Source organism: Priceomyces carsonii (assembly GCF_900007245.1).
Source record: "Priceomyces carsonii strain CBS4050 genome assembly, scaffold: Debaryomyces_carsonii_scaffold_7, whole genome shotgun sequence".
Lineage (NCBI taxonomy): Eukaryota > Fungi > Ascomycota > Pichiomycetes > Serinales > Debaryomycetaceae > Priceomyces > Priceomyces carsonii.
Window position 1 is genome coordinate 639,540 of NW_026946680.1, and position 16,069 is coordinate 655,608.

General features: G+C 37.6%; 1 protein-coding gene across 1 annotated transcript; it reads left to right on the forward strand.

Annotated features, from left to right (window-relative positions):
• Positions 1–1,100: 1,100 nt before the first annotated feature.
• MDN1 (AAA family ATPase midasin) lies at positions 1,101–15,956 on the forward strand (the record flags this gene model as incomplete). The annotated part of the gene is made up of 1 exon (XM_062956275.1): positions 1,101–15,956. One exon carries the CDS (start codon positions 1,101–1,103, stop codon positions 15,954–15,956), a length of 14,856 nt encoding a protein of 4,951 aa, XP_062812795.1.
• Positions 15,957–16,069: the final 113 nt, after the last annotated feature.

Here is a 16,069-nt window from a genome sequence, read left to right on the forward strand (position 1 = left end):
TCTGTTTTTAAAGCGTTAGTATTGATTTGGTACCCAGGTCAAATAAAAAAAACATACCGTTGTCAGCGACCAGGTTGTCGCTATAATCATTCGCAGCCAAAACGGCCGTTGATCCAGCAAAAAGTGTAGTAGAAAGAATAATTGAAATAAAGCTTTTAGCAAGCATAGTGGGCATTCGCTTATAGTCTTGAAAGTTTCTTAGCTTGTTTCGAGTGGAAAGAGCACGTACTTATATAATGGCCGCAAATATGTTAAGCTGCCACAGACACAATCTTTATTTAGCAGATTTTATGCTATGTTCATGATTTTGCATCCATTGAATGACTATTTGCGACAACTGACCAAAGACACAAAAAGTATGACAATTAACTCTTTGTGGATTCAGTCATTTATCTGACCATTATTTTGTTATCATTATGACCCTTATATAACACATATTTCTGTACCTTTTTGCAATAACTAAAAAAAAATTACCAATGTCATTTTATTCAGATGGATCTTAGTATATCACTCCCCGATTAGACTCTACAGAAGTATCTAACTCTTTAACTTGAATTAAGACTAGCGATAAGGTCTAAATATCAGTTCTGTCTCAGTACAACTTTGTGCACAAGAACATCATATGCCCTGAAAAAGATCCTTATTCCGTCAAAAGTTCTTTCAAACCTCTGAAACTGACTACAGCTTATAGTGCTACGAACAAAAATCCACATTTTCGCCATGTTAGGAGAGTATATTTAGGATAAGTATCAGATTCCGATCTCCAGACCTACATCTGCAGGAAAGTATAGACAAAGCTCTCAGGAACTAGAACACAAGTATCATTTCAAGAATAATCTCAACTATATATACTACGATACTACGACTATACTGAAAGAACAGCTCTTCTATATTATATTCGAATAGCTTAATCCAGATTTGTATCCCCAATTTGTCTTTCGATCACTCTTATAATGGATCAATAGATTTTGAAAAAAAATAAAAATTCTCATCATGAGAAGAGCATCGATTTTTTTCAAATACACACTCTTATTTTTATTACAGTTTTAAACATCACCAGCTAATATATTCATTAAGGTGAATATTGAGAAGCAGGAAAGATGAAGAACAGTATATGCATCAACTTGAGGGAATGTGATAATCTTATGGAATTATATAAGACCACATTTCCTCAAAAATTACCCGTTGCACAATTTGTGATTGATACTTCTTTAACTGTCAAAGAGAATCTAAACAGATTAGCGCTATATGGATTACATCCTACGACTACACCTGTTGTTGCATTTGCATACAGAGATATAATACTTGATATTGTTGCAAGGTGGATAAGCTTTCCAAAGGAATTTGAGGAACAATATAGAAGAAACTATACCGATGAGGAATGGAACAATGTTATCCCAGGTTCAATCATTTTACTCGCTTTATCCAGATTAATAGGTTGTTGCGATGAGTGTATCAGTTTAACAGAGTTCTATGTTACAAAAATCAACTTTTTTGAAAAGTTAAGATCATTGTCGGAATCGAAAGGAATCATATCACATATTGAATTAGAGCACATTTTATTGGCATTTTATAGATTGGTCAACCACAATCATCTTACTTTTTCCAAATATGTTGATACACGTGTTCTCTATGGCATTCTCGAAATGAAGGAGAGTACCTATGGCGTCTCGAAGTATCTTGCAATCCAAATCTTATCAGTATATCTAGGTGCTTCGGAAACTTCCCGGATAAAGATGAGTCAAAATTATCTATCCTCAAAAGATACTTTAGTATCATCTTACGAAACGGATAAGGGTGTTGATTATGGGACCTTAGAAGTTCTTGAAGCAAAAAGGTTATCCAATTTTACTAAGTTATTTGACAACAAGAATACTGCACAAGTTGACTCAAAATTTAATATGATAATTGAACCAGAGGACCTCAACCCCATGGTTATATGTGTATTCGGGATACTAATACCTGATGTGATTGGAAAGTCACTCCAGCAGACCACAGCCGATGATTTCATCGCTACAGAGAAAGCAGTGACTGCTTTGAGAAAACTTGCAAAATGTATTCAACATAACTCACCAATTTTATTGCATGGAAAGCCTGGATCGGGCAAGACATTTTTAATAAATCAGTTAGCAAAATTTATGTCTTACAAAGACCGTATCGTGAAGATTCACTTGGGGGAGCAAACAGATGCTAAGCTATTGTTAGGAACCTACGCCTCAGGTGAGAAACCTGGCACCTTTGAGTGGAGAGCAGGCGTTCTTACAACGGCAGCAAAAGAAGGAAAATGGGTATTGGTAGAGGATATTGATAGGGCTCCTACGGAAGTATTGTCTGTTTTGTTGACTCTATTAGAGAAGAGAGAACTTGTGATACCTTCCCGCGGGGACACAATCAGGGCTAAGAATGGTTTTCAAATCATTGCTACTATCAGAACCTCTTCTGATTCTGTGCAACATATTCCAGACATGATAGGTGTGAGGTTATGGAAGCTTATAGAGCTCGAAGAGCCAGACGACAGAGACTTGAAGAACATTCTTACGACAAAGTTTCCATTACTTTCAAGGCTCATAGATCCCTTTATCAAATGCTACAATTCCATTGTGAAGATATACTCCCTGTCCTCATTTATATCCTTAAATAAGGGATCGCATCCTCGTATAATATCTTTCAGAGATGTAATTAAGCTTTGTTCTCGCTGCAACCAGATGCTCGAGAGAGAAGGTGTCACTATAGAGACTCCGTTGTTTGAATCATATATATTTCAGAATATTTTTGCAGAGGCTGTGGATTGCTTTGGAAGCTCTATTACTGAATATAAAGCGTTAGAACCGGTTATACAAGCAATCGGTGCATCATTAGAGATACCTCACTCTCAGGTTAAATACTTCATGAACCTGCACGTTCCTCAAATGTTAAATGATGGTGACAGGTTTATAGTTGGTCGGGCATCCTTACAGAAGTCAATTTCGGATAAACTATTCAACAAAAAAGTGACGGGTAGTAATACCTCTTTTGCAAAAACAAAGCATTCACTCAAATTAATGGAACAGCTCGGAGTTTCTGTGTTAATGGCAGAGCCAGTGCTACTTGTCGGTGAAACAGGTACAGGTAAGACAACTGTAGTTCAACAACTTGCAAAAACGATGAATAAAAAGCTTACCGTAATAAACGTATCTCAACAAACGGAGTCGGGAGATTTATTAGGAGGTTACAAGCCTGTTAGTACTAGAACTGCTGCATTACCTCTTCAGGAAACTTTTGAGACTTTGTTCATTGCAACATTTTCGAAAAAGAGAAATGAGAGGTTCTCTCAAAGTTTATCTAAATGCTTTAATAAGAGCCAGTGGAAGAATGTTGTCAAGCTATGGAAGGCAGCTTTAGAAATGGCAAAAGATGTTTTAAAAGACAACGTCTCCAATGTAGATGACTCTGAGGGTCCTCGAAAGAAGCGTAAGTTGAGATCAGAAGAAAAATCCCTCCTTATGCAAAAGTGGGCAGAATTTGAGAAGAGTGCAGATGATTTCGAGCTTCACTCCTCATTACTTGATAACTCGTTTGTCTTCAATTTTGTAGAAGGGTCGCTCGTAAAAGCTGTCAAAAATGGTGATTGGCTTTTGTTGGATGAAATCAATTTGGCATCTTCTGACACGTTGGAGAGCATTGCTGACTTATTGTCGGATTCGATTGATGAAAGATCGATTTTACTTAGTGAAAGAGGTGATATCGAGTCTATTAAGTGTCATCCAGAATTTAGAATATTTGGATGTATGAATCCATCAACAGATATCGGTAAGCGCGATCTTCCATCCAGTATTCGTTCCAGATTCAGTGAAATTTACGTTCATTCTCCAGATAGAGATATACAAGACTTACTCGCAATTATTGACCGATATATCCACCGATTTGCCTTGACAGATGAATGGGTTGGTCAAGATATTGCAGAGCTATACATGGAGGCTAAAGAGTTAGCAAATTCAAAAAGTATCGTGGATGGAGCAAATCAGACTCCACATTTCAGTATTAGAACTTTGACTAGAACCTTGATCTATGTGTGCGATATAGCTCAGGTGTATGGTATCAGGAGAGCATTATACGAAGGATTTTGCATGTCGTTCTTAACACTCTTGGACTTGAAGTCTGAGCAAATTCTTCGTCCAGTAATTGTAAAATATACTATTGGCAAATTAAAGAATTCAAAATCAGTGATGAACCAATGTCCACCTGCTCCAAAATCTAATACTGAGCATTACGTTCAGTTTAGACATTACTGGTTAAAACAAGGTCCTATTGAATTAATACCCCAAGACCATTACATTATTACTCCGTTTGTTGAGAAAAACTTGCTAAATTTGGTTAGAGCAATTGCTGGAAGGAGGTTCCCAGTTTTGATCCAAGGACCAACTTCTGCTGGTAAGACATCGATGATTAACTACTTGGCTAACATTACTGGTCACAAGTTTGTTCGTATCAATAACCATGAGCATACAGATTTACAAGAATATCTCGGAACTTATATTTCTGATTCCACAGGTAAGTTAGTTTTTAAGGAGGGTATATTAGTAAGGGCCTTGAGGGAAGGACATTGGATCGTTCTAGACGAATTAAACTTGGCCCCGACAGATGTTTTGGAAGCATTGAACCGTTTACTTGATGATAATAGAGAATTATTCATTCCCGAAACACAGGAAGTTGTCCATCCGCATCCCGACTTTATGCTATTTGCAACTCAGAATCCACCTGGGATCTATGGTGGAAGAAAGATACTTTCAAGAGCTTTCCGTAATAGATTTTTAGAGTTACATTTCGATGATATTCCCCAAGATGAACTAGAAATTATTTTGAGGGAACGATGCAAGATTGCACCGTCATATGCAAAGAAGATCGTTGAGGTTTACCACGAATTGTCAGTCCAAAGACAATCCACTAGATTATTCGAACAAAGAAACTCTTTTGCAACCTTGAGAGATTTATTTAGATGGGCTTTTAGAGAAGCTATAGGCTACGAAGAGTTAGCGGCAAATGGATATATGCTACTTGCGGAAAGAGTAAGGAAAGTCAATGAGAAGGGTATCGTTAAAGACATCATCGAGAAAGTGATGAGAGTTAAGTTGGATATGGAAGCATACTACGAGAAGTTGGAGGACAAATCTCTTTTTAACGAATCATCAATAATTTGGACAAGGGCTATGCGCCGTCTCGCGGTTCTTGTTTCTACCAGTATCAAATATAATGAGCCTATTTTATTAGTAGGAGAAACTGGATGTGGTAAAACGACTGTTTGTCAAGTGCTAGCAAAAAGACTTGGAAAAGATCTTTCAGTGGTTAATGCGCATCAAAATACCGAGACTAGTGATATTTTAGGTGCTCAGAGACCAGTGCGTAATAGATATGAGGTACAGGGTAGACTTCTTAACAACTTAATCAAGGTGTTAAGTGATGAAGGCATCGAACTCCCTTTGAATGAAGTAAGATTGGACGAATTGATAAAACGGTACGATTCCTTGGAAAAAATTTCAGAAGCCGACCAAAGTCTTCGTGATGAAATAGATTTTGATAGGAAGCGTTGCTCCGCATTGTTTGAATGGAACGACGGTCCCTTGACGCAAGCTATGAAGAAAGGAAACTTTTTTCTCCTTGACGAAATATCTTTAGCAGATGATTCGGTGTTGGAGAGATTTAATTCCGTATTGGAGCCTGAAAGAAGCTTATTGTTAGCTGAAAAGGGTCTGGATGATTCTTTCATAGTGGCAAATAAAGGCTTTGAGTTCTTCGCTACAATGAACCCTGGAGGTGACTATGGTAAGAAAGAACTTTCTGCTGCATTGAGGAATAGGTTCACGGAGATCTGGGTACCTTCGATGGATGATTTCGACGACGTTAGACAAATAGTTAGCTCCAAATTGGATTCTGATTCGCCTTCGTTATGTGATTCCATAGTCTCATTCTCAGAGTGGTTTGGAAATAGATTTGGAGGAGGTAAAGCTGATAGTGGAGTTATATCTCTTCGAGACATCTTGGCTTGGATCGATTTCATTAATATTATGTTAAATCATATGAGTGCAGAGGAAGCTTTTCTCCAAGGAGCTTGTATGGTGTTTGTCGATGCTTTAGGAACTAATAATACTGCATTTTTGGCAGAAAATGAAACACGATTGAATGAAAATAAACGAGAATGTATTTCAAGACTTTCAGAAACTATGGGGAAAGATTTATTTCCATTTTTTGATCAAAATGTTGAGGTGCGCCTTGATGATGTCAAGCTTACATGTGGAGCCTTTTCAATTGCACGTAGAGCTTCTTTAGTAAGTGAATCTTTCAATTTAGAGGCACCAACGACTGCTAAGAATGCAATGCGAGTCATTAGAGCTATGCAAGTCTCTAAGCCTATCTTGTTGGAAGGCAGTCCTGGTGTAGGAAAGACTAGTTTAATCTCAGCTTTGGGAAAATTGAGTGGTAACCCGTTGGTTAGAATAAATTTATCAGAGCAAACTGATTTGGTTGATCTTTTTGGATCAGATGCACCTTCTGAAGGTGGAAAGACAGGCGAGTTTGTTTGGCGTGATGCACCATTTTTGAGGGCAATGCAAAAGGGAGAATGGGTTCTATTAGATGAAATGAATTTAGCTTCTCAGTCAGTTTTAGAAGGACTTAATGCTTGTTTAGACCACAGAGGACAAGCTTACATACCAGAGTTAGATAGGTCCTTCTATCGGCATCCTGAATTTAAAGTATTCGCGGCCCAGAATCCACAATACCAAGGAGGAGGAAGGAAAGGGCTTCCAAAGTCCTTCATTAACCGTTTCACGGTGGTCTACGTAGATGTATTGAAATCTAATGATTTGGACCTAATTTCTCAACATTTATATCCGAAGATCAATGATGAGGTTCGAACTAAAATAATATCTTTCATATCCAAATTAGAAAGTGAGGTTGTAATTGAGAGAAATTGGGGATCATCCGGGGGACCCTGGGAGTTCAATTTACGTGATACATTGCGTTGGTTAGAGTTATTAAATTCTTCGTTCTGTCAAAGTCCAGTTGATCCTAGTGAGTTCCTAAGCCTTATTGCAAGCCAAAGATTCAGAACTTCAGATGACAGAAAGAAAGTAAATGATTTATTTGAATCAGTTTTTGGAAAAAGGAACCCGAAAGATACCTATTTTAACCTCGGAAGTGAATTTGTTCAAGCTGGAAACGCAATAATGAAGAGAAAAGTTGTTCAGCATCACCTAAGTGGGACCAATATCTTGCCTTTGCAATGCAACTATCAAATATTGGAATCTGCAATAAGATGTGTAAATCATAAATTACCCTTGCTTATTACAGGTCCCTCGAATTCGGGGAAAACGCAATTGATAAGGTACTTAGCAAACGTAGTAGGTGCTCAGGTGGATGAATTTGCGATGAACAATGACGTGGATTCGATGGATATTCTTGGTGGATATGAACAAGTAGATCTTTTTAAGGCCGTTGGAGGATTTATTTCGAAAGCTCGCGAACAAATGTCTTATTGGATGCTAGAGAAACTAGGAAGTGTTAATGCTGCTGACATAGAGCCACTCGCCACTGTCTTAGAGGTGTTTACGTTTATTGACTCACACGAAATTAACTTATCAAATTTCAAAGAATTTCAGGACTTCATAGAATCGCGTCTTTATCAGATTTCAGAGTTTAAAGGATTACTCGAATCTAGTGCTTTTATAGGCAAAAAGCTTCAAAAACAAAGTAGTGTTCGCTTCGAATGGTTTGACGGTCTTCTTGTCCAAGCGGTTGAAAAAGGTAATTGGTTGATTTTGGACAACGCTAATTTATGTAACCCATCAGTTCTTGATAGATTGAATTCCTTATTGGAGACTGATGGCGTTCTCACTATTAATGAATGCAGTTCTGAAGATGGTCTGCCTAGAGTGATTAAGCCTCATCCCAATTTCAGATTATTCTTGACTGCGGACCCTAAATATGGCGAGCTTTCAAGAGCAATGCGTAACAGAGCCGTTGAAATATATATCGACAAAACTGATGAAAGAGCAACCTTTTGGGACCATAAACTTCTCGGTCTTTATGGAAATGGTGCGAACAGCTGTGAGAAGCCAATGACAGCATTTATTGCACTGAATAACTCACTTGTGAGACAATTTGCTGTTTTCAACGACTCAATTGAGCAATATAGATACAAAAACGTTAAGAATATGGAGAAGCTTACTAGCGCCCTTTTGAGTATCTCTTCATTTGTTACGTTAAGAGAACTCGAGAACTGGAATGATGTGTTCACTTCATCAAATGAATTTGATGATAAGTCAAAATATTGTTTCTCCAGTATTTCGAGCAAGCTCCAATTAATGATCAAATTAGATATTCTCTCGTATTTTGTTCAGATTTACGACGAGCTTTCGCTTGAAAAGGTTTGCACTGGCTACGACCAGTTCCAATCTATCCATCCTCTTATTAATCCGTTGGCTATTACTTTGATTCTGGATGGCTCACCTTTAAAATCTTCTGAGCCAACTTACGCTATTGAGAATCTCGAAAGAATTCAAAATACATCGAATAAAATTTTGCGTTTGGAAGAAAGGGCTGTTACTGGGAAACTTAATGAATTGTCATACACAGAGAGATCAGCGGCCGTTAATTTAGGAAGGAACATTAAGAGACCTCCCAGGTTTGACGTGTACAAACTAATCAAATGTGCCAGTGAATTCGTTGTTAAATTTTTCGAACAGTATTTTCATGAACAACCTTTCAAAAGACATGGTATCTTTAAGTCATTACATGATTTACAGATACTTTTGGTATGCTTATTGAAAACATCAAATAGTAGTAGTGAACCTAAGATTAGAGTATTTAAAGATCTAATGACTGATTGGGCAGAGCACCAAGTCCAGGGTAAATTAACTACATCTTATTTAGCTGATCTTGAATCCTTTGGGAAAGAATTATTATTATCCACTGGAAATTCGATGGGTATTATATGGGAAACTTTCAGATCTCAATACCCACAGTCTCAAAGATCATGGGATAACTGTATCATGTTGATAAACTTGGCAGGAGAGCTTGATAAGGTCGTGAGTTTGCAATTTCACGAGGTAAGTAATGAAATTCTTGACTTGAGAAACTTGATCTGTCAATACTACAATGGCATCATATCTGGTGAAGTTACAACCCAGGAATTCAATACATTCTTCAATAGTTTGAGTGATGGTATAGATAGACTAAAGAGAATATCAGGATCGTTTCTATGTGTTCGCCAAAATATTCTCAAGAAAGAATTTGCTTTGCTCTGTAATTTTATGGAGACATCGATGATTTCTAAGTTTGAGCTAGACTCAGAAAAATTATCTAAATTAGCAGTTTTAACAGACAGGCACACCATGAGCTTAACAAGGCTAAAAAATAAGAAAATATTCGCTCCTTACCCAACAATCCTTGATAATTTATGGGAACATCTGGTAGACAATTATGAATCATCAGTCTCTGGGCTTTTTTCAACGGAATTAATTTCCTCTACTATCCAGAAATTACATTTAATACCGAGCGGACCAGGAAAATATTTACAACAGAATATAGATGATCTTGATCTTTTAGCCAAGTACCTGATTAGTGATTCTAAAGCTGTTTTGAACGACCAGAAGGTCATATTTACTAATTTATTAGTAAACTGGTTTCTTGAGTTGCTTTCAGCTCATCGTTCTACGTTTCCGGACAGCTTTCAAGAAGAAATTAGCAACTTATCAACAATACGTGTGGAAGATCTCAAAGTATCTCCTGAGCATCTTTTGAAACTAATTCAAAGCTCCGAAAATGACCAATTTATAAAAGTTTGCGAAGAGTTTATGATCCCAGCTTTACATCTTGCATTGAAGGGAAACTCAATCCGTGCATTAGGAAAGGCATGGGTCATATTCTCATGCGGGGCCATTCAGTTATTTGTTCCGAGCTCAGCATTTGATCCTGCGATCAAGGAACATGTGGTTTATGAAGTATTTTCAAAGCAGCAGGAGTCGTCAAGAGAACTTGTTGAAGCATGGAAATCCGTCAGAGTCGTAGACAGAGGTGATAATAATATTTTACTTGAAAACTTTTTACCATCCTTGAATGATTCAGAGAAACCTCTGAAACCAAGAGTATTTAGAGGAGATGCACCTGTCGAACCACTTTTCGAAGAATGGAACGCTTTCATGGAATCTTCAGTTGATGTCCGCCCCATCAGATCTTTATTAGATTCTGCTGAAAACCTTAATCAATCTAGTTTCAAGATCGTAGAAACATTTCAAAGAAATTCGATGCAGTTCCTTCATAGGTTGTCTGCAAACTATATTTTGTTTTCGGATCTAAATGACATATTGAAGGGCTACGTTCTCGGCCTAAAGCTTGGTTTGGAGTTGGTCACTATGACTGATCCAGATTTAGGTCGTGGAACATTTACAGCCTTGGCACCCACTGATGCAGTTGCTATGACAAGTGAATCATTTATATCAGAAGGGTTCGATGAAGTTAGGGAATTGGTCAAGCTGTTAGACTTGGACTCTACTGTACCCGAGCTTGTGATGATATACTATATCCAGTTGTATTTCGGCCACACTAGCGAGAGTCGAGTGAAATTGGACTCTGTTTTGAAGCAAGCTTTCCAGTTGCTCTACTACAGGTGGACTTTACGTAAGTTGAAAGCTGACGAAGCTCTTACTCAGAGCAACCTGCTTTACAAATATACCGAAAAATCAGCGGAAGAAGATTTCAGATCATTATTCCCGGATTATGAGGACGTCATGGGAATCAGCATAGAATCAAAGTCTAAAGATTCTAATTTTGAAGATGTCTATCAAAGAATCGCTAGAATATACATTGATGCTTTCTTATTTGATAAAGCTACTAAAATTGAAAGCTTAGTTCAGGAAGGATCTGATTTATCTGTTTTAATCGCACCCTATGTTGGAAAGGGTCCTTCTGAGACTATCAAGTCGTCTTACTTCGCTGCATTGATTATGAAGTTTGGTTCAACGAAGGAGGAATTCTCTACGAATGCAACCAAGTTAAACTTTTACTATGATAACTCCACTGTTGAGTCAAAGAATGCCATATCAATAGTTAGCTCACTTTACGAACGAACATGTGCCTTACTTGACGAATGGCCGGAACATTCTACCCTTCAAAACATAGCAAAGTCAGCAGATGAGTATTTAATGCTACCGGCGAATACTCCCATTGCCAGATTATTACAGAAGATTGAACAAATTTACACGTTTATTGCAGAATGGGAAAAGTATGCATCTAAAAGCGTTTCTCTTAAGTCTTACTTTGACAGATTGACACATTTAATTGTGTCTTGGAGAAAATTAGAATTATCAACTTGGCGAGCTCTCTTTGAATATGAAGATGCAGCTGTAGAGAAAGACATTGGAAAATGGTGGTTCCATTTGTTTGAAACGATTATAATTCCAGAATTGTCCGAAACCGAAGAGTACGAGAAAGATACCATCAAGCTAATATCTGCATTGAATCTATTCATGAGCGATGCAAAGTTTGGGGAATTTGAACATCGCTTAAATTTACTCAAGGCATTTGGAAATCATGTTTTTATGATTTCATCGAATAACACTACAAGTGATTCTCTTGCCAATGTTGTAACCTTTTATAGCCAATTTCTTCCTCTTGTGAAGGAAAATATTGTGAAAGTTAAAAAGGGACTAGAAAAAGACGTTTCCGAGGTTATCTTACTAGCTAGCTGGAAAGATGTTAACATTGATGCTCTTAAGCAAAGCTCTAGAAGGTCTCATAATAATCTTTACAAAATTGTTAGGAAGTATAGATCGCTTTTGGCTTCTCCAGTGGGCCCACTAATCGAGCAAGGAATCTCACCTGATGTGAAGTGTTCTGATTCCTTGACCCCATTACCTTCATTACCTAGAATCAACTTGGATGAAAGGATCTCAGATATTTGTCAAAGAATAGACACATGGTCATCTAGACCTAAGAGACTCCAAAACATTACTATCGTTGAGAAAAATATGGAAAATTACATTAATCAACTTGTTGCAGAGAAAAACCCTGACCTATATGGGTTTGCAAAGGATTTACTCTTTGACATGGAACGTCTTCGAGATGAAACACCCAAGGAGCTTACGAAGGAAAACAAGAGGCAAGTATCTGCCCTCAAGACTCAAAAATTGAAATTGATCAGCAATACCTTAAAAGAGCTTCGTCGTATGGGTCTCAAAACTAATATTAACCCCAAGATTCATAAAGTTCAAACGACGGTAAATCTTATATTAAGCAATAGCAAGTCTTTTGATGGCACTTCCCTCAAGGGTTGCGATCTGTACTACTTTAGACTCTTAGATTTACTTCCGAGATTGAGAGCTTCAGTAAACAAGGTTGCAGAAGATGCTCCGCAAGGAGATGCCGAGAAGGGACTTGCTGCAGTAGAAAATGTTCTTTTCTCGTTGATTACAACTCGTGGAAAGCTATTTGAGCTATCTAACGGTGTTGAAAAATTACTGATGCTATTTAACACTTTTCTGGAAGTCTCAGATTTAAGTAACTCCCTGGCTAAGTTAAACGCCTGCTCTAAGATTGAATCTGCTAAAATAAATATGAAGCATATCGAAAGTGCTATATTTTGGTTACCACAACTATTTGATTATACACTCAGAATTTTTGATTCGCTCAGCAATTTTGGAATTTCCGCAAACTTAGAGTCGTTTGATAGCATGAGGCGAAAGTTGAACGAACTTGATTTGAAAGGCAAGAAGCTCTTCTTTAAGCCCTATTCTCAAGAAGCTGTCGAATATATTAAGGAATTCAGATTTTATGTTGATGAAGTAACCTCTACTTTAACAGAATGGAGGGAACAAAACCAGTCACTTGCATTTGTAGCTAACATCATTCTTGGATGGTTAACGAATGCTGTTAGAAATGATTCGCCAGAGTCTATAGCAATGAAACAGGAATGTGATTTTGAGGCAGTCAAAAGTGCTGAGAAATCATTGAGGCAAATATCAAACTTGACGATCTTAGCAGTTCAAAGAGTGACTGAAATTAGAAGTGAATCAATAAGTGAGGAGGATGATAATTGGCTAGTTTCGTCACAACAGAGGCTTTTCAGTATGATAAAAATTTGCAACTATCGCCAAATTACCGGACTGTTAGAGAAGTTCTTTGAAATTATATTTAATATTGAACATGATAACGAAACATCCGAATTGACAACAGCCATGGCAGCATTTACTTTACCACTCTTGCAACACTACCTTAAACTTGTTCGTGTCATATTTGAAAGGGCCCGCGAAAACTACGCAAAAACGTCAAGGGCCACCTATATTTTGTCAAATGTATTATATACCTTGGCTTCAAAGGGTCTTTGTTCTCCAGAAAAACCTTCTGAATCGAAAGAAGACAACAATTTACAAGAAGGCGAGGGTCTAGGTGACGGCGAAGGTGCTACAAATAAATCTAACGATATGGATGAAGACATCTCTGATGATGATTTAGAGCATAATAATGAAAACCAGGATGATTCTAAAGATGATGACGAAAAGGAGGCTGCCGATGCATCAGGTCAAGTAAATGGCGACTTAGAAGATGCATCTGACCAAGAAGAGAATGATGAAGATAAAGAGAATGACGAAGATGAAGAGTTGGATGAAGAAGTAGATGATATCGACGATTTAGATCCTAATGCTATAGATGAAAAGATGTGGGATGAAGAAGCACAAGATGATAGTAAAGAAAAAGAAACTGACCAAAAGATGGATCAAATGAACAAGGATGAAGAAATGGAAGCAAATGAGGACACGGAACAAAATAGTGATCAAGCAAATAAAGAGGAACAAAAAGATGAAAACGCTATTGAAAAAGATGACGTACCGGATCAGGAAGAGGAAGATAAAGATGCAGACGAACAAGACGTAGGAGAACAAGATGATGAAGTTAGAGCAGAAGAAAATGAACAACTTGAAGAGAATGTTGAGCAATCTGAGGCCCTTAACTTGCCAGAGGATATGAATCTTGACGAAGATGATGACGGTGAAGACGATGCAGATGGGTCGGAAGATGGAAAAGACGACCTAAACGATGAATTAGACGCCGAAGAAGTGATAGAAGAAGAAGAAGAGTCTTTGGACAACAAAGAACAAGACAATTTCGAGGATAAAGTTGAGAATGACCTGGAAGGAGGCGATTCTCCAGATGAATCTAATGAAGAGGAAATTGATCACGATGATTTGAAGGATGAAGCTCCAAGTGACGCTGAAAATGAAAAAGGCGACGAAGCTTCGAATGATGAAGATATATCAGTAGATGGTGATGATATAAATGAGAATGAGAAAACTGAAGATAACCCAGAAAATGGAAATGAGGAGTCCCTTGAAGGTGCCGAAGGAGGATTAGAGGAGGCTGCTAATGATGATATAGACATGGAATCTGCTGTCAAGCAAGAAAGCGGAAGTAGAAGCGAAGGTGCTGATAGTGAGGTTGCAGATGAAAAAGATGATATAGGTGCTTCTGGGAGTGCTTCAACAGAAGTTCAGCAAGACGAATCTAATTCAGAAAGTAAAAATGATGCTCGTGATCTCGCCAAAGAATCTTTGAAACAGTTAGGTGACTCTTTAAAAGAGTTCCATAAACGACATCAAGAAATTAAAGAAGCGCGTATTGAAGATGAAGAAACCATAGATGAATCAGCTAATACCAGACCGGATGAATTTCAGCACGTTGAAGGAGAGAATTCAAATTTTGACACTCAAGCTATGGGTGCAGCGGATAAAGAGCAAACGCAAGCTTTAGATGATGATAAGGCAATCGAAGATGATCTAGAGGAGGCACCAGATATGAAAGATGCGCCAGAAGATAAAGAGGACGATATGGATGTCGATGAGATGAATGAATCTAAAGATAATGATCTTGATGCTGATTTAGATAAGAATCCCCAAATGGAATCTTCTGAAAAGGCGGCAGGGGAGGTAAAAAATGAAGTCGAAGAAGCAAGCGAGACGTTAAAAAATGAATTTGAAGATGAGCTAGAAGATGAGTTTCTTGATAACGAGATTGGTTTGGATTCTCTCAAAGTCAATGAAACGTCGGATGTCCCTCCGCTTGACATTGAGACAGCGAGGGAGATTTGGAAGGAAAGTGAAATGGCAACGCAAGAACTTGCATCGGGATTATGTGAACAATTAAGGTTGATCTTGGAGCCTACTGTTGCTACTAAATTAAGAGGAGACTTCAAGACTGGTAAGAGATTAAACATGAAGAGAATTATTCCATATATCGCTTCAGATTTTCGAAAGGATAAGATCTGGTTAAGAAGAACTAAACCATCGAAAAGACAGTACCAAGTTATGATAGCAGTGGATGATTCCAAATCCATGAGTGAGAGCAAGTCAACAGAGTTAGCTTTTCATAGCATAGCTCTCGTTGCCAAAGCATTAACTCAATTGGAAAGTGGGGGACTTTCGATTGTTAGATTCGGTGAAGATGTTAAACTTATTCATCCTTTCGATAAGCCGTTCAATAACCAAGAAACTGGCGCTAGAGTATTTCAATGGTTTGATTTCCAGCAAGCTCGTACAGACGTGAAGGAACTTTGTGCCAAATCTCTTAGAATTTTTGAAGATGCAAGAGCCACCACAAACTCAGACTTATGGCAATTGCAGATCATTATATCCGATGGTGTTTGTGAAAACCATGAAACCATTCAAAGATTGGTGAGAAAAGCTAGAGAAGAGAAAATAATGTTAGTATTTGTCGTCATTGATGGTATTAACTCCAATGAGTCTATAATGGACATGAGTCAAGTTTCATATATTACTGATGAAGATACTGGATCAATGAAATTAAAAGTTGACAAATACTTGGATAGCTTTCCGTTTGAGTTTTACGTGATTGTGAAGAACATTAACGAACTTCCTGAAATGTTATCGTTAATATTAAGACAATATTTTTCAGAAATGGCATCAGCATAAGATAGACAATTATTGTATATTGAATTAAAAATTTTGTATTATAGTCGACTATTTCAACCAATAATAAATGCAAAAGATTATTTTAAACAGAATGACAACTGTAATTAACTCTA